The sequence below is a fragment of the Scomber scombrus genome, chromosome 6, assembly GCF_963691925.1.
Source record: "Scomber scombrus chromosome 6, fScoSco1.1, whole genome shotgun sequence".
Classification (NCBI taxonomy): Eukaryota; Metazoa; Chordata; class Actinopteri; order Scombriformes; family Scombridae; genus Scomber; species Scomber scombrus.
The window spans coordinates 22,372,802-22,391,510 of record NC_084975.1 but is presented as its reverse complement, the minus strand read 5'-3'; the positions used below and the strand labels follow the sequence as shown (position 1 = coordinate 22,391,510).

The 18,709-nt window shown below is 39.9% G+C and overlaps 1 protein-coding gene across 1 annotated transcript; it reads right to left on the bottom strand.

Annotated features, from left to right (window-relative positions):
* Positions 1 to 2,053: 2,053 nt before the first annotated feature.
* On the bottom strand, positions 2,054 to 17,596 carry LOC133982273 (transmembrane and coiled-coil domain protein 3-like). The gene is made up of 4 exons (XM_062421245.1): positions 17,372 to 17,596; positions 5,170 to 6,155; positions 4,821 to 4,956; positions 2,054 to 4,345 (listed from the first exon to the last, which is right to left on the bottom strand). The coding sequence occupies exons 1-4, from the start codon at positions 17,435 to 17,437 to the stop codon at positions 4,040 to 4,042; spliced, it is 1,494 nt and encodes a 497-aa protein (XP_062277229.1). The 5' UTR covers positions 17,438 to 17,596; the 3' UTR covers positions 2,054 to 4,039.
* Positions 17,597 to 18,709: the final 1,113 nt, after the last annotated feature.

The window sequence follows — 18,709 nt, the reverse complement described above, 5'->3', positions numbered from 1 at the left end:
TGACCGAAACACACACACACCTATATTTATATTTAGACAGACATATAAATTAAGCTCACACAATGTAGACCATGCTATGCTAATTCCATCTACATACTTCCCACTCTCCTTTGTGTTTCTGAAAGAGAAAAAAAAATGTCCTTCTCACTCCCCCTCAACAAAAGAGAGCAGGAGTGAAGCTGCAGCGGTCCTTTTGGTGGCCTCCTCTATGCAGGTCCCATCCCCTACAGTCACCATGCCAACCGGTGTGAGGAGGAGGCTTAGCTGCGGGCCCAAAGAGACTTGATGAGGTCCTGGGATAATTAGCAGCTCATTATGGAGCCCAATGAATAGGCCAACGAGCTCCAGGAGCCACGGGGGAGAGTGCAATGGAAAACACAGAATCAGAGCTCACATCAAAGGGAAGTGTTCACTTTTTAGATCACATAATACAGAAGAGACAGAGATTGGGAAGGAAAATATTGCTCTCTGTTCACACCTACAAATATAGCTCATAATCCCCATTTTTAAGCCTATGTGTGTGTGGGTGGCTGGGTGTATGTGTGCGTTAGTCAGTCTCTGCCTCACACCAATCTGAGTATTTTTTTTCTCAGCCAGAGGCCTTAGTTGCTCCACAAATGCATGAAACCAAGCAGGTCTTCCTCCTACACACACACACACACACGCACACACACGCACGCACACACACACACACACACACACACACACACACACACACACAATATGCACATAACTCTTAAATTTAAACTTGTATAAAGTACAGGAGCACAGTGTGAGTTCCAGAGATCCCCAGTTAAGCTATCTGTCCATCATCCCCATTCTTGTCCCTGTATCTGCCTGCTTGGCATGCAGGCGGGCACTAGTCACGCAGGCTAAACGATGCACACCGCTGTGCCAGGTGACCCATATTGCAGTGCGGCTGAATTTAACCATGCATGAGCTTCATTTTGTGTGTATGTGTGTTTGTCTGCATCTACTGCCTCCCAGCAATGACTTGCAGCATTAATGTTGATGCTGTTGTGTTGTTGAGTAAATGTGGCATCTTTTGTGATATTTGAAGGTGACACTTTACATGTATTATAGCTGTATGATGTGTCATTATTGATTATTGTGGCTGTTTGATATTGTTTGAACACAACAAGCAGTTCCTAGTTAAGTTAATTGAATGCATTTGTATTTGATTGTCAGCATCCTATAGGACTCCATCTCTATCCTGATTGGAACTACATCAAACAGTTACAGACATGGATCACTCTTCAGAAAGCATTGATCTTTACAGTATTAAATATATGACCCAGATTGGGTGCTTACTAAAATGCACAAAAAATGCTGCAATGTGACCATGTATTCAAGAAACGTGTGGAAACGTGTAGAAAAGCCTCATTCTACACAACAGCAGAGGGCGCTACTCTTCTACAGTGATACTGAATATTATTTGTCTTTCTGTCTTTTGTGATGTTGTAGTCTTAATGTTTGAATGAAGTGGTTGTATTGATTATGACACAGTGGGAATGCATCATTTAGATATAAAACATGCATAATGTCTTGTAGATAACACAAAGGCTGAGTAAGATGCTGCAGCATACCAGTATGTTTTCTATGTCTCTCTCATGTCAAGAGTGTAGCACCTGCACCCTCTAGTGTTGGTGAAGGAGAAATGTTTCCCGTATTTATATTTGAGTGTAATTTCTTGGCAGCATTATGCTTTTAGGGTATTTCAAAGGATCTATTTTTATGGCGCCATGGACCCAAAGGGAAATAAAGAAATTAATACCTAAAAGATTTTTAAATGAAGAGTGTGGTGGTAGATCTGTGACTATAAGTAGGTTATCTTCAGGAACAGTGAGTTAACAAGTCTTCCGACTACTCAGTTTCTTTCATACTGATGGTGAAGCAATCAAATTTTTGGACTGTTGTCCACTCTATTTAGACTTTGTCAATACTTGAATGTTTATAGAAAAATCCAATCATGTGTCAAAAACAACAACAAATACAAAATGCTCAACTCCAATTCCAAGCATCAGTCACAAGTTGATTAAAAAGATTTGTTTAATTTAACAGAAATAATCAGACAAAGGCACATAATGCGTGAAAATGTAACTGATTGATCACATATTGCACCAGAGGTGAAAAGAGAATGTAAACCAGATCTGTAGTTCTGAAGGTAAAACTTACTCAAATATGTCAAACAGGAACAAAACAAATGATACAGTCAGTAGAACAATAGAGATGACAACAAACATCAACACAAACATGTTATTATGGCAGACAAACATTAAATGTGGTGCATATCTTCATGTGGGAACCACATAGACATTGTTCGCAGGACAATCATAAAACACACATTAGTCAGTCCAAAAAAAGAGGCTCATAGTTCATCATTTAGAGCCTGTAATGTGCTCCTTCCTCATAGGAGTACTGAAGGCTTTTTGTTGCTTCATAAAACTAAAAAAAGGAATTGCATTTTTCCTCAGAAAAAGGCCTTGTATCACAGTATAAACCATCGCCTCCCAATCACATTATTAGTAAAAGACAAATATCATTCGGGCAAAGCCCATAAGACATAAGGAGAGCCAAGTTACTGACTCTGTTTTTGTGTTATCTCTGCGTGTGCGCATGTGTGCCTGCTCTGAAGAGTGGCTTGTGTTGATATTACCAGACTACCAGCACGCTAATGCAGTCGGATTGATTTTTGGCCCTTGAGAGGGGAGACAGCTGGTCTTATCAGAGCCCAGCAGTGGCTTCAGTGGTTATGGATCTCTCATGCCAGCATTAATGACACTTCCTCACCCGCCCCCCAGCACCAACACCAACACCCTGTCACTCCTCCAAAAACACTGACGCAAAACGCTCTCTCCTAAAAGAACCGTTTTATAAACAGTGCTATTAGAAATCATATATATTGCACTTTACACATCAGGATTAGTAAACAGAGAAACTTTAAGAGATGACTGACCACACAGAGCAGACAAGGAATAAAGAAACTAAACACAGAAAAAACAGGATGTCCATTGCCTCTGTGCTCTAGTCTGTAGATTCTTCATTAAAAGGAAGGATTGGACATTTTTGGAAATACACTATTTACTTTCTTGCTGTGAGTTACTGTACATGTGAAAATTGACACAACTCATGTCTGTACAGTAAAGATTAAGCTTCTGTCAGCAGCTTGTTATCTTAGCTTAGTCTACAGAATGGAAATGGGGGAAACCCCTAGCTTGGCTCTGTTCAAAGCTCTAAGCTTTAAAAAAAAAAAGCTTCTTTTTTTTAAATTGAAGTTGTGGTTTTACAAGAGGGGTTATGTGCTATTTTATACTTTCTACACATTAATGAACTTCAGAGGTTACCTTTGGACAGAGTCAGGCCATCTGTTTCCTGTTTTTATGATAAGATAGGCTATTTGGCTGCTGGCAGTATGCTTTATATTTACTCTTAAGACATAAGAGCAGAATTGATATTTTCATCTAACTGTTACCAATTAACCAAATAAATAGGTTTAGTTCCCAAAATGTCAAACTATTCCTTTGAGGCCAACATCAGCACTTCATAGCTGTGGTCAAAAGATACCATGTTTGAGAGATGTTAAAGTGAGGCTGAAGCAAAATGAGAAATGCCAAATTTTACCTCAAAAACTAGTCCCAAAACTATGGAAAAGACTGACTCCCATGTTTACTCCCATGTGAAAATACACTTCTTTTCACCCTTCTTAATTCTTTATAAGAAGGGTCAGTTAGCTATTGATTTAATATGATGATTTCATAGCAATCATTGGGGAAAAAGTAACAAAATATACTGTTAAGTAAATATGATCTCTCAGGTTAAATGAAATTGTTAGCTACACACATTCAACTTCAAGACAAAAGAAAAAAAAAATCACCAAAAAATTTAATTTCAGTCTGACTCTAAAAACACAGTGACCTCTGTAAATGCATGGCGATCATGTCCTCAGACAATTGTACAACCAATTCTCTGAGACAGTCCTATCCTGACAACTGCCAGCGTCCATGTTAATGTTGTTTTCAGTGTGTGCTCCTCTGTCCTCTCAGGCAGGGTCCAGCACCCTGTCTATGGCATATTGTAACCGGTCCCAGTTCTTCCAGAATATGGTCAAAAAGCAAACTCCTAATAAGGTAGCCACCACATGGTACCGGCTCCTCATCAGTGGAGCGGCAAACTTGGCAGCGGTGGAGACACACACCAGGATGACGGTGATGATGGCCAACATGATGTTGATGCTCTTCCCCAGCAGGACTCGGGCATCGTGGCTCTCGAGCTGGACCGTCTGCTGCTGCTGCTGTTGCTGGAGTTCCAGCTTGGACACTCGTGTCTGACATGACTCGAGAGCTTCCTGAAAAAGATGATGAGATATTTTCTTGATCTATATGATTCCCAAGTGCCTAAAAGGTCATTTGTTCTGACTTTTTAATCCTCAATTACAAAAACTCCCTCAAAAGATTAATTATGTAGCAGTTGAGAGATGTAAGGACAGTGAAGAATTTGTATGGTCATAATTGTCAAACAAGAACAGACAGAATTTCATTTCAAGGCCTTTATTTCCTATTCAGTGTGATTCTTTAGATACATGACTAATACCTCTGTATGTGAATGCCTTTTTCAATTAGTTTTTTAAAGCATTTCAGACAAAAACTAAGCTTCAATGACTTAAAAAGTTCTAAAATCTAAAATAATGCATTTAAATTTACTCTACACCATTTTTATGACCCCACCAAAATGATGCAAATGTATACAACAAGGCCAACAGTGTACAAGTCAAACCGTACAAGTCAACCCATGCATCACTACATGACATATTCACTACATACCTGTATGTCCCTGGCCCTTTCTTGAGCCTGGTAGGCCACCCTCTCCTCGATGCTGGCCAGCTCCTGCTTCAAATTAGTCATCTCATGTTGGTGAAGCTCCGTCACGTCATTCAGTTGGTCTTCCAAACGTTCATACCTAACAGGCGATGCAAGAAGATGCAGAAATATTAGTTAGTCATTGTTATTTATAAGCAGATTTGAAAGTACTGTTCATAAAGTAGTGAAACGTAGTAAAGTGGTTGTTTTAATATTTCAGATTAATAGTAATCCATATTGATGTTAGTAATCAGTGCTTTATTATGTGAGGAGAATGCAAGATTCTGTTTTATAAAACAGACGGTAAACAGACCTGTATCTCTCCTCCTGCAATGTTTGGCTGATGATGCCGTACTCTCTCTTGAACTGAGCCTTTATCTCCTCAATATCCTCCTCCAGCTGGTTCTGGGCATCTTTGATCTCTCTCATCTCCTCCAGGCTCAAAGCCAGTGTGCCCTGGCTGTCTCCCCCTGTCTGCTGACCTTGCCCCTGGCCCTGAGTCTGCACCTGCCCCGCTGACACTCCACCCCCAACTGGGTTCCCATTACTGTCTGCTGAAATGGAAGCACTCCCTGAGGAGCACTCATCATCACTGGGATACTTAGGCTTGCCCACCATAGAGGTACTGCTACTCAACCCCTTTCCTACACTGTCAGTGGGCAGAGGAGAGGAAGCATCCATAGTGGTCTTGAGGTGAGCAATGTTGTCAGCACTGCCGAACTTGTTCCTGATGAGGTTGGCGAACTCTCTGGGCTTGCTGAAGAAGAAAGGAGGGGAGAGGGAAACACCTGGTCCGATAGTCTTGATCTTGTCCATGGTTGGATGTCGGCCACTGCCAGTCATGTCCCTCAGCAGCTCTCTGGGCGACTCCCTGGGTAAGGTGCTGTGTTTGCTACGGGATGAGTGAGGGGATGGGCTGTGATGGATTTCACTGTCTTTCATCTTACGATGGTACTGTTCCAACTTCTTTTGCATTTGGGCGATGTTTTGAGCTGACTTCTGGTTCTTCTTCTCAAACACCTGCTTGATGCGACCCACCTGCTGCTTGTCCGCACTGTTCACCAGCTTCAGGTACTCTGCTACATTCTCGTCCCGCGCTGTTTGCTCAATCTTCAGCTGCTCTGTGACTTTCAATATTTTCTGCTGGAGGTTGTCCAAGCAAGAACGGCTACGCTGGACTTCGAAGCCCGGAGATGGTCCAGGACCTCCATCACTCAGGTCCAGATCAAGATTGTTCTCTGAAGAACCCCGGCGCATCGACATAGCGATGTTTGGAGAATTGCCCTCGGTACTCCGGTCCTACATGGAAGAGAAACACAGATCAGATGCTACATTCAATATGGAGCTTTTGCAAGGATTATCTTTTTGCTATGGAAATTGTCTGATCAGCAAAAGAAAAAATCACCCAGAAAAGAAAAAATGTGGCTTATAATTCCAAATCGATGTATTACAAATATGAGCTCAAAGGGAATATTGATTTTTTTTCTTTTCTCACCTAATTTTTCTAGTTTTTGGCTAGCATTCACTGGCTTCTCTATAGAGAAACAGAAATGCTTATCTAAACCAATTAATTGAAGGTAAAATTAAGGTGAGAACCCTTAACCCTCTATTACAGTCCACAATTGCACTGCAAAAATGCATCTTTACACAAAAACAGTTAAACTGTCAAGAAACTGTGAAACCATGGACATGGACATTTACAACAAAGGATTGGCTTTGATTCTCAAACATTTTAAACTGGAGTTTTTGTTGTTATTTTTTAAACCTGATCCACTGATGTTGCTATGGCCCCCTTGGACTCCATTGTATACTGGTGTTGTGGCTTCTTCATGTATCTACAATGTGGCTGATGAGTAAAATGTTAGGTGACAACCTAAACAATTGAACTAATATGCAGGTTGTTAAAAAAAATGTATGGTCATTTTTCGTATACTTCTTTGTATTGTGTTCTAACCTCAACACTATTCTGCTTTCCGGTTATTGCCGCTGTGAGACCATCTGGGTGTGTATGCAAGCTCTCATTTGGCACATCTGTCAGGTTTTAGGAGCCAAAATATAATCCTGTTTGTTTATAGTATAGCACACAGATGGCAAAACTCAGATAACAGCTATTAATGTGTGTGAATTAAATGGAGCGTGCACATGCAATGTAGGTCAGTGATGATGTCATACAAGGACACAAGACTCAGGAAATCCCTTTACCAGACGCTGTCCCCCGTTTTACAGTAAATCACCATTGTTCTCATAGAAGCTCAACATGACGGTCATTTTTTGGTTCGAGTGTCACTGTCGGGCACAGAGCTTCTTCTTTGCTATAGATTTGAGGAAGTGAAACTAAAGAAATATAATTTGAGTCACCAAGTCTAACTATATCACAAAACATGAAGGCCTTATATAAAGAGGAAGCTGAAAAAAGCAGCAGAGACAGAATCTAATGAATTTACGATCAGCATTTTTAGAAACCAAGTGTCACTTCGAGTGATAAGACGCTGCAATGTAACAGCAGCCCAGCAAGACACAGAATGTTACAAGTTGATCACAGTACAACACCAGTGTAATAATAGGAGGTGTGAGCTGATAAAGCCTAATACAGACTGTTGTACAACAAGCACTGAGGGCAGCACAAAGCTGCACTAATCCTTAAAAACGTAACACTGCTAGTTTCAAGCAAACAAACTGATTACAACTAACTGAAGCAGACCTAAGCACTCAATGCTGCTTAGCATTTCTAACCACTTACTAACCTAAGCCCACAACACCACATAATGGTTACATATTGCAAGCTAAGTACCTTTTAAACTGACTAATACATGTAAAGCTCGCCTCATACTGACGTTATGTGACACATGACTGTCAGGTGAAACACGAGAGAGGGTTTACCAATTGGTCATTAAGTACGCACACACATTAAGCAATATATAGAAGATGCTCAGACTAAAACAAATAGGCACACAATCAGCTGTAAGATTGCTCTTTCAGTTTAAGTAATCCAGATACACATACTTCCCATTTACTTAATGTTGTAATAGTGATTCAGTGAGCAAGACCTTAGTGAATAATCTCTGACATCTCCATTTGAAAGTATGACTACAATCTGGTTTCACCATAATGTGCGCCATGGAAACTGTTCTTTACTGCGTGGAAAAACGGTGGTGTTTAATCCCCATGTGACTATAATTATCCTTTACATGCAGAATATATACATAGTTATGTGTAGCATGTAACCAGATAAATCTATGCTTCGTTCTACAAGCATGCCCGGGGTATTTCAGCCTCTGTCCTCATCCCACTCTCTCCCCCTCTCTGGCATCTGTCCTTCTTGAACAAGGACTCTTTCTCTGCAGAGAAAAAAGCACACTTTGTCATGTCCTACCTCTGCTCTGTCCAGGACTGTGCTCTAATGGCTGAGCTGCTGCATATGGATTCACTGGCCTGACGTATATGCTGAGGAGCCCTGTGCCCAGTAACAACCCTGCTCCTTCCAAAGCGCCGGCAATATCTCTTGTCAAAACAATCAGCCTAAGACTTAACCTGCGCCTTTGTCAAACCCGTTTGTCATACAAAAGAAAGTGGAGACTAATATCTTCGTTGTTTAAGAGGAAGCATAGAGCAGGCTGGCTCATATTACTCAGTCTTTTTTTAATTTTTTTAATTTTCACACACAAAGAGCTGCCTGTTCAGCCAGTACTGCAGCTAAGCTAGCTCCTCAGGCACTCTCCCACCACCAGCCTAAACTTTTTAAATGTTCAGTATTCTCTACTGAAGCATTAGGGTTCAAACAAGGAGCACAAGGGTTTAAGTTTATTGCTTCGAGGTGCTATGATAGATACAAATACAGATGAGCGTAAAATTGATCAAATGGTGATTTGGCTTTTACTAATCGATCACTGTCGAGGCCTGTGGCAAAAACAGACCTTCACAGGAGTGAGAGATGTTTGTAAAGAGTATCATAGCAATTCCATATTCACACTCATGCACCGGGAGTAGTGAATGTCGAGCCAAAAATTGTAATAAGCAGCTGGAAAGAGGCGTCTTTTGGAAGGATGGGGCTTGATTCATGAGAGCAGCTCAAGTTACACTATAACACGACACAGATGTTTTACACACTCTAGGACCTAAAAACAGGTATGAAATCCAGCTATTCCCAGATAAGAAATTTGCCCAAAAATGGGACCATTTCAGTTTAATAAGCCTATTTCCACTGCTGCTGCTCCTCAAGTTTTCTACCCACGTTGACTAACTGCTGCAATAATGTGAGGGTCTCTCTGGATGAGTGGCTCTGTTAAATGAATTAGCCTTATGATGATGAAAATGTCCACCCAAATCAGCTGAGTAGCTGCCCTTCACTTCATTTCTCCCAAACACTTATGCGGGCGCTCTCCAGGGGTTACTGAGGTAGGAGAGTGAAACAGGGCGAAGACTCCCAGGGTTGCAGAATTTTTGGTCAGATGTTCATAAAACAATGGAGGAGATATTTCATATACAGATACCCAACCAATTTGAAACCTTTATCTTCGGCAAATCAGATTTTATTATTGGAAACACTAATAGATATCTTTTTATAATTATGGTAACTGTAGCTAAGAAAAATATCACTAGACACTGGCTTCACCCCGAACCTCCTACAGTGAGTGAATGGATGGACACGGTTGACGACATATATCGAATGGAAAAAGTCACACACTCACTTAATCTACAGATGGAAAGATTTAATAAAATATGGTCAAAGTGGATCTCCTTTGTTGAAAAAAGACGACCTAACTGAAGGGACACGACAGAATGATCCTTATTAAACAACAAAACATTGGGGTCTTTCCTTATCTGAACACACAAAAAGAATATAGGCCTACTACTGCTAGTTCAACCTCCCATATGTGTTGATATTCTCTAATCAACCTTTGTTTTTCTAATATACATCCCAGTTCTTATGTTTCTTCTGTTCTATTGAAGTTAACTAAAAATATATATATATTTTTTTTTTTTCATTGCTGGTATTATGCCATATCTTAACTAAATATTTTATTGTTTTGGGGGTAAAAAAAAAAAAAAAAAAAAAAAAAAGAAGCACTACAGAGTTAATAATACAGTATTAGACATGTGACTACCAAATGTCAACTATTTGGGTTTTGTTTTTGTCTTTTTGATTTAAAAAAAGAAAAACAAAGAGAGAAAAAAAATCATATTTGTAAGATTTTGGTCGTCTTTTATTTTCATTTATTTATTATTTATTTTTAATTTTCTCATTGTTGGTATTACGCTATATCTTAACAAAATATTATTATTATTATTTATTTATTTTTTAGGGTTTTTTTAAAAAGTGCCTAGAAAGTGACTACCAAAACAACTGGTTTATACCTGTGCAACACAGGTGTGTTCATCGTAGTACCTAATATGTTGTACACGCTCTTCAGTAAGGCTGAGGTTTATGTGGAGCAGTAAAATCGTCCTCTACTTTCAAAAGTGATAAATTGTTCTGTGTGGTTTTGAAAATACTCAGTACGCCACTGTTAGACTTTGTTCTTTACATTTACTTCCTTTAACAAGTGTAATGGATGTTTCATATGTGTACTGTACCTTGCATTGAATAAAAATTGTAAATTAAAAAAAAAAAGAAACAGGGCGAAGACTGAAGGTCTTCGGGGATGCTGGAGATGTCAGAGGGAGTGAAAATCAAGTAACTAGAGGAAAGGCTGCTACAGCACGGCAGATAGCAGCAGGAGAGTCTAATGGTTAGTAGACTGTCCTTAACTGAGAGGCCACAGGTTCAGACCAGGCAAGAGTTTGATGAGATGGTGTTTCCATCAGCAGCCAGATGACCTGTCTGGGTGTCCTTGAACAGTCCTAACTGTGTTCTCTCGCTGTAATACTGTGGGATTTAAAAGTCAGGCTGTGGATGGCCCATATCTGTCAGACCATATAATAAAAATCTGATCTATCAATGTGGGAAAACCTTCTTGAGAGTCTTCTCACGTTTAACTCAAACTGTTATCTCGGAAATTAAAAAGCCAGGACATTACACAGTCAAACGCCCACTGCTGTTTGAGTCACCCATCGATGTTAGTGTGTCAGTAGAGCAGAAGAGGAGAGACAGACAGAAAGTGGGAGACAAAAACTGAGTGAGCTAGTGAAACTGAAAAAGATAAGAAGATAGCAAAAGGGAGGTTGCTCCCAAACATAGTTAAGCACACATCATCATCTCCACTAACAGGATCTACAGGAGGCCTTTGTGGCCCCAGGGCACCTCCCTCACACCTCATCCCTGCATGAGCCCCTTGTCCCCCACGCCGCCCTACATAGCACACAGCGTCTGTCCAACACCATGACCCATTTATTATGGTCTGAGCCCACGACACAGCATAATATCAAGATCCAACGGCATTAGCCTCAATCTTAACCCAACAAGGGAGAGCTGTGTGTTTATTATGTTTGAGAAATCTGCCCAAAGTTGTGGCTACATTTTAGAGGCAAAGTTAGGGGAGCCGACAGAAACTGCAGATGCTGCTTATCTTTCACTGCAGTGTGCTCTCTCTTGGATCAATGATCTAGTTAATGATTCTGTTTTTCATGCCAAAACAGACGATACACTTATATGCCCACTGCAGCACCAGAAGAAAACAGGCAAAGCAGCAATTCAGCATGAATGTCTTGTGCTGGAGTGAAGAACACAAATTATTTAAAATGTGCGAGTTTGCAGAGGGTGTGAGCTATACTGATCAGTATTAATGGTATAGATATTAGTTCAGATTAGCAGGAAGCACAAAAACTTGCTGCCCCACCCGATTAAGGGGACGTTACAAAAACCAGACATTTACTTATGCAATCAGGAAAGCATTGTCCCCATTGCGAGGAAGTAATGTTTGTAAGTGCACTCAAATGCAGATGTAATCTGCTGATTAACATTAGTTCACGATGTACTGTCAGGTAGCATACAGCCGCAGAGACACAAGCAAACACAAGTACAGGTGTTTGTGCTGATGTGAAGAAATTGGATCAAAACGATGAGGGTGTGTGTGTGTGTGTGTGTGTGTGTGTGTGTGTGTGTGTGTGTGTGTGTGTGTGTGTGTGTGTGTGTGTGTGTGTGTGTGTGATGGGGGTGTCTTTGCCATCGTGCACCCCAAATAAACACGCACAGGGCAGCAGTGCTGGCACACTCATTGAGATGGAACAAAACCGTCCCTTCAGCAGAGAACAGAGCCACAGAGGGGAAGAAGCTTATTGGTATTCCCTCCAGCTGATCCTCATGGATACAGACACTCTCCCGCTCAGGGCTCACACAGGGAGACAGGAAGAAAACCAGAGAGAGAGAGAGAGAGCAAGAGCAAGCGACAGGGAGCACATCTTTGATTGGAATCAGAAAGCTGACCCAACATCTCCTCCTCCTTCTCTCAACTGCGTCCCACAGCTGGCCACAGTTTGATTGAAAAGCCTTTCTTTAGAGGCCAAACAGTACGGCTCATCAGCATAAAAGCGGAAAGAAAAAACTAGCTACAGAGTTTGAAGTCTTAAGTTTCCTGAATGACTAATCCCCGGGAGGTCAGTGGAATGAATTGCTTAAGACGTATTCACTATTATCTCACTGACAAGCTGGTCCAGGACTAAATCAATAGCCCATTAACACTCCCTGCATCTGTTTGCCCCTATGGACTGAGAGAGTATTGAGCAGGATTCAATTAAGATAAATAAGCAGCTATATTAAACATACTGATTCAAAGCGAGGAAGTGAATAGTGGAGGTGACATTGCAGGGTAGCTGAAGAGTCAAGCAGCTCATTAGCCATGAAAAACATAATAAGCCTAAAAAAAAGAGATAATGAGAACACGGCCATTTAATGATTCATAGCATAACCAATTTAAAGGCTGCCAATTATACTGATGTGACAGCTAATATGTTCATGGGTTCATGTAAGGACAAACACGGCATGCAATTTTCTACAGTGCTACCATCCAGTGAGGGTTGTGGAAAACAAGCCACTCAAACTGAAGTTGCATCATCTTTGTCCTCTAACCCACTATATTTGAGGAACAAAATAGGATTGTCATGTTTGGCAAACAAAGGGAGGAAATGCGCAATTACACTGCCCAGTGATAATAAACCAGGAAAAATGGTGAAAGATGTTGTTCCTTTATATCGTGTTGGTTGTTTTACCACAAACGTCTAATTCTTTATTTGAGAAGCTGCCTCAAATTAAAGCTCTACCCTAGGGGAGAGTTTGACTGAAGTTGGATTTCATTCATTTATAAGTATTGTTGTTCACAGGGCAGCTGGAGCTTTTTAACAAGAGCTTAACTCACATAAGACCTGCCAGTGTTCCCTTAAAGATGCACGATGTAGTAGGTGGTAGAAGGTTAAGTACACAACTTTTCAAGTCTGTCTTAAAACAACAATCAGGTGCCTGTATTAACAATGAAAGAGGTTTTCATCGCTGTAATCATTCCTCCGGTTCATAATGACTGTTAAAACATCCCCTTCAAATATACTTTTAATGTAAGTGATGGAGGCCAAAATCCACAGCATTAATTTGGATGACTTAAGCTTCATTTTAGCTACAGATTCACTTTTAAATACATTTTTGCACAACGCCTGTAGATTTTGCCCCCCGTCACTTACATTGTAAATGCATTATGAAGGTATCTTCTAGTAACCAGTATGATCAGCAATAACATTTATGGAAGAATTGAATTGTTAATTTCGGCACCTGACCATTGTTTTAAGACAGACTTGAAAAACTTTGAGCCACTCCTGTAAGCTCTACCTTTAAAGACTCAAAGTTGACAGACTAGTAGGCCTGAAGGCTCATACATATATGACAGAAACTTCCTGCGGCATGATACTCAACTGACTTTCTGGTTGGGCAAGTGTCACGCTATGGAGAGCACATTCCATCTTCAGTGTCACTGTGACTGAAAGCACCTGGCTTTAAAAGCATACTCAGGTTGATCTGTCACAACCATACGGGGATTTCTGAACATATAATACAATAATAGCAGATGGCTGAATGGTTTTCCCCAAAATTGTTAGTGCCATCTTTTCAGGCAATTACTACACTGTGCTAAGCTAATGCCTTTTTATTTAAAAAATATATATATATTATTTAAAGAAAATAAAATTCCAAAGGATATAGGGTGTTATAGCTCTTTGAGGCCAACTTGTCCTTCTGGGTTTTATAATTCAAACAGACCAACTTGACAACATCACTACTGTATTTCTATGTATGGATGTAACAGATTAACAATAATTCAGGCCTTTTTGTTTTACCTGATCCTAATGCTCTCACTATCGCTGTCATGCCAATCGTGCCAATTATCTGCTTGAATGGCTTGGACTTAGTTGATAAAATTTCCAAGGCGACATCTTCAAATGTCTCATTTTGTATGACAAACATTCCAAAAACCAAAGCCATTCAATAAACTATCACATAAGACAAAGAAATACAAGATCATTATAAAAAGGTAACCAACCACAAAGTAACAACCAATTACATTTTAAGAGAAAAAACCCCAATTATCTTTATTTAAGAAAAAGCCCTTGTGTGCAGTAATACTGCATGCTATGATACTGTACATCCTCCTTAGTCCATGATTAAAATAAAACTGTGTAACCTCCACTACATCTCAGAAAAAGTGGAGTAAAATAAGCGTTTAATTTTATTTTCAAAAACTAGTTCAGGCATTGAGTCATCCAGAGACCAGAACAACAGAAATACTGGTAAGATGAAACGCAACACAATAGCCCTGCAGTAAATAGCTTAAAGTTTGTGTTAAGTGAATGCAGCCATTTTCTTCTAAACACATTAAAAAAGGTCATAAATGTATTTCTTGAAAATGTGTAAAAAGCATTTCAACCATTTAGATTTGAATTGTGGAGCTAGGCTTCACAAACTGTGTTTCAAAATTTCTGTGTTCAGGATTTAGTGGGCGGGTCTGAAAATCACTGCCGCAGCATAAACCCGCCCCTGCTGCTGTAGAGGTATAAATACATCCAGCGCATACTACTACAACAGTCTACAGTTAGCCAATTAGCTGAGTTAGCCGCCGAGCTAGCGGCAGAAAGCTCTCGGACGTAGTGTCCATGTTTCGGGTAGAGGTGTTGACTTTGATTGACAGGTGACACTTGATAGCGGGCAGGGTTTCAGCGAACTCGGCGGGCACGCCCACAGCGTTTGGGAGCAGAGACAGAGACTGATTTTTACAAAACTTTGAAGCCTAATTTCATATATTTGCTGATTTTTTTAAATATTGAAATTTGGCAGGGTGATTAACAACACACTTTTCTGTGGTATGTCAAACTCAGAACACATATTTATTCTTACCTTACACAGACTTTAAGTTCCCTTATAGCTCAGGATTTTAAGTTTCCAGGTTAGACTCGACTTTGGTTGTTTGTGCATGACCTCACTTCTGTACTTTGTACTTATGTACTGGGCTGTATTATATTGAAAGTAAAATACTTTGTCTGTCTTGTTTGGTTGAAAGAGGACACATTTTAGGAATACCTGCAAATCCGAAACACCACAACAAGCTACAGCATGAAAAACACTGTACAGTTACTCTACATAATCTATTACAGGCTTTTTATTTGTCTTGGTGAACCTGTGTAACAGTGTCACTAAATAAGTGCAAGTTGGCCCATCAAAGGAAAAGAAAAACGTGCTCACCCAATTCTGATTAGAGCTGAAACAATATTTGACTAGCTGATTAATGAACAGATCATTTCAGCTCTAATCAAAATCTTATAATCATGTCATATTTCAAAAAGTTTCAAAAGGTTGAAACTCAGTGTTTTAAAGTTTGAAATGTAATTAAAAAAAAGAAAAGGTTTTTGAAAGATTGAAACTACATTTTGAAGGCTTGCATGATGTTTTGATAGGATGGGGAAAAAACTCAGAAGAAGAAACAAACGATCTGGAAATAAATAAATAAATGAACAACTAAAAAGTCGGGATCTTGTAGGCAGTACTAAGCTAAAGAGCAGAGTTCGTAATACCCTCACACAATTGTTGTTACCATGGTTACAGCCTATGTTTCGCATTTATGCGTTGTAACATAAATGCTGTAACAAACCCCATCCCTGAACAGGAAATTTTACTCTATATTTTCACTAAGGCAAACTTGGCATTAAGTAGGCTAGCCCAGCTGAAGTGACCGAACCCAAACTGATTGCCAGGTATTCACCAAGCCCCCAATTAGAGTGCCGGGCTTTGCAGCCAATTAGACATGGTGACCAAATCATGTAATTACAACTTCAAGGTCCATCCCATGATGCTCACTGTCCTAAAAAGCATTTTCCCTGCACAGAATCATGGGAAAAGCAGTGGCTGTAAAACAGTGAATACGTTTTTTTGAGCCTCACAACCCTCAAGGAATGACTCATTTCACTGTCAGTATTTGACATATTCGGTCCGATAACATTTGGAAAGTCTAGATGAACTGAATGATCAAGCGCTAATCTTGAAGTTAACTGTCTCGGCTGGTGGAAGTCTCTAGTGAGCATGCTCTATGGACACATTGGGCCCACAGAGCATGTACAGTATGTTTTTATCCATTTCTTTACAGCAGGAAGTGGCTATTTTTGCGTCATGCACCACTGAGCAGCTTTCATAGGAATAAACGGAGCCCTGACTCCGATGTTGTATCCAGTTCTCTTTATACATCCACGGTATCCACCCTCTGTTTCAGAGCACAGCTGCCAGACAACGCTGCCAGGAATCACATGACTCGCAAGCTTGCAACTGTGAGGGCAGATCTGTGAAAAGTGGGTGTTGTTAGTTCAGCTCTGAAAGAACATAGAAAAAATTAACATCCGCAAAAGTTTCAAAATAAAGATTCCCCTTTTTGAAACTAAAGTTACGTAGTTACAAAACTTTTTCCCCAACGACATCTGTGCAGCAGTTTTTCCCCAATTACAAGGTTTCAAACAACAAACTACTACACCAGGAGAGCAGTGACTGTAATCATTAGTGGGATGGTGAAACTGTAACTGTGAAAACAGAGCTGCAGCTGTGAAGAAGACCCAAATAAAACATAATTAAAATGTTTTCAGCCTATCAAAATATTATGAACGCACTCAAAACTTTATTTCAATCTTTTTTTTATGACATTTCCAGTTTTCAAACACTACGTTTCAACCATTTAAAGCTTTTTTTCAGTGTTGAAATGTGACATGATGCTCATCTCAAACCCGTTTGGATATCGTGAAAATTGTCCAAAAAAAATGTCTCGGCCAGGATTTTTTCTGCAGCACTCAGTACAGTAGAGTTTATAGGCCGATATCTGAAGACACCTGTGTAACCAGAGCAACATCTCCTTTCAGAAAACAGTGTTTCGACGATATTTGCTCAAATGTTTCACAGCCTTGCTTCAGCTCTTTGTCAGGAGAAATATGCAGCTTTCAGGCGGCGCAGCTGCTGCTGGTTTCACATGACGTGGAGATCAACAGACAACAATGTAGCGCTGGTACAGTACGGGACCTGCCGCTTATGACACAATGCCGCAAAACACACTCAGATGATTACTCACCATCCGGCTGCTGAGGTATTTCTCCACTTCAGATAAACTTCGCACGGATATGTTGGCGCTGGGCATAATAATCCCGTGTTTGTGGTCAATTTGAAGCTGCACTTCTTCAATTCAGGAGCACTTTACAACTCAAGCCTGATCTAGTGTCCATGTCTGGCCCCGTCTCTCCCTCTCTCTGACTCTGACACACACATACACACACACACACACACACACACACACATATTATCACACACACACACACACACACACACTGACTGCCCTCTTCTACTTACAAAAACTATGCGTGAACCCAAACTCCGCCTATTTCTCTCTGCAGGGAGGCTGAGAGAGGGCGGGTTAACCCTTTCAGGACATGTGCCTATCAGTGATAGATAAAACTGCTTCTTTATTAGCAGTTGTAGTGTGATAAAGGTTTATACTAAAAGACGGCTACCAGAAATCATCAAAATAGTCCTCTGCTTACAATGTGGTGTACCCTTTACTCAGTTTATAGTGTCTTATATTTAAATTTAAAGCACCACTGTGTATGATTTAGTCCATTGAAATGGACTTGGCAGAAATAAAATATAATATTCATAAACATATTTATTTGTGTAAAATCACCTGAAAATACAAATCGTTGTTTTTTGGCAATATGCACCCTCACCACTAGATACCACTAAATTCGACATAGTGGTCCTTTAAAGAATATCTGGTGTTTTGGGGAGTGACAGTAATGTCAAATCAAAATGTAGGCCTTATTCACTTTATACTCTCTGAAACCTCCTCATATTACTGTGTGACAAATAGTATACATACATGTATCAGTGGTGTAACTAGGCCATTATTTTAGAAATACTGAAGTCATGAATCCACCAAATTTGACTTGCTACCCAAAGAAGCCTGCCTGATTATCAATAAATAAATAATATATATTTTCCCCCCTAATTTTATTAGTATTTATTAAATTTCTTGGTATGTTTTCTGTAATGCAGTTTCAAAGGCTTCTCCAAACCCCCAAGTTATATTGGACTATTTGTTTTACATTTTTAATATAAGGATAGCCCAATTTAAGGATTTATGGTCTAAAAATATATCAGAAACAACCGTCATGTGTAACTTATGTGCAACTGTGGAATGTAAACTTGGTAACTCTGTTAAATCTTCAAATTTTCACAATAGTGACAACATGACCTCAGTGTCAATGGTAGCTCTAGCCCTGTAGATAAAAAAGAACCAACGAATCCACTGTTTATTAAAGGCTATACGGACTCTGAAAAGAGGTTGAGAACACGTACTTGGTATATTTTAATCAAATCATGTATAAAGTCAGAAATAAATAATTACTTGAAAGGT

Bases quoted from the DNA above. Each gene is read 5' to 3' on its own strand.
- LOC133982273 (XM_062421245.1), bottom strand. From the start codon at position 17,437: ATGCCCAGCGCCAACATATCCGTGCGAAGTTTATCTGAAGTGGAGAAA. The intron at 6,156-17,371 runs GTGAGTAATCAT...TCTTCCATGTAG, and splicing joins AATACCTCAGCAGCCGGATG to GACCGGAGTACCGAGGGCAA. The intron at 4,957-5,169 runs GTCTGTTTACCG...ATCGCCTGTTAG, and splicing joins TTGCAGGAGGAGAGATACAG to GTATGAACGTTTGGAAGACC.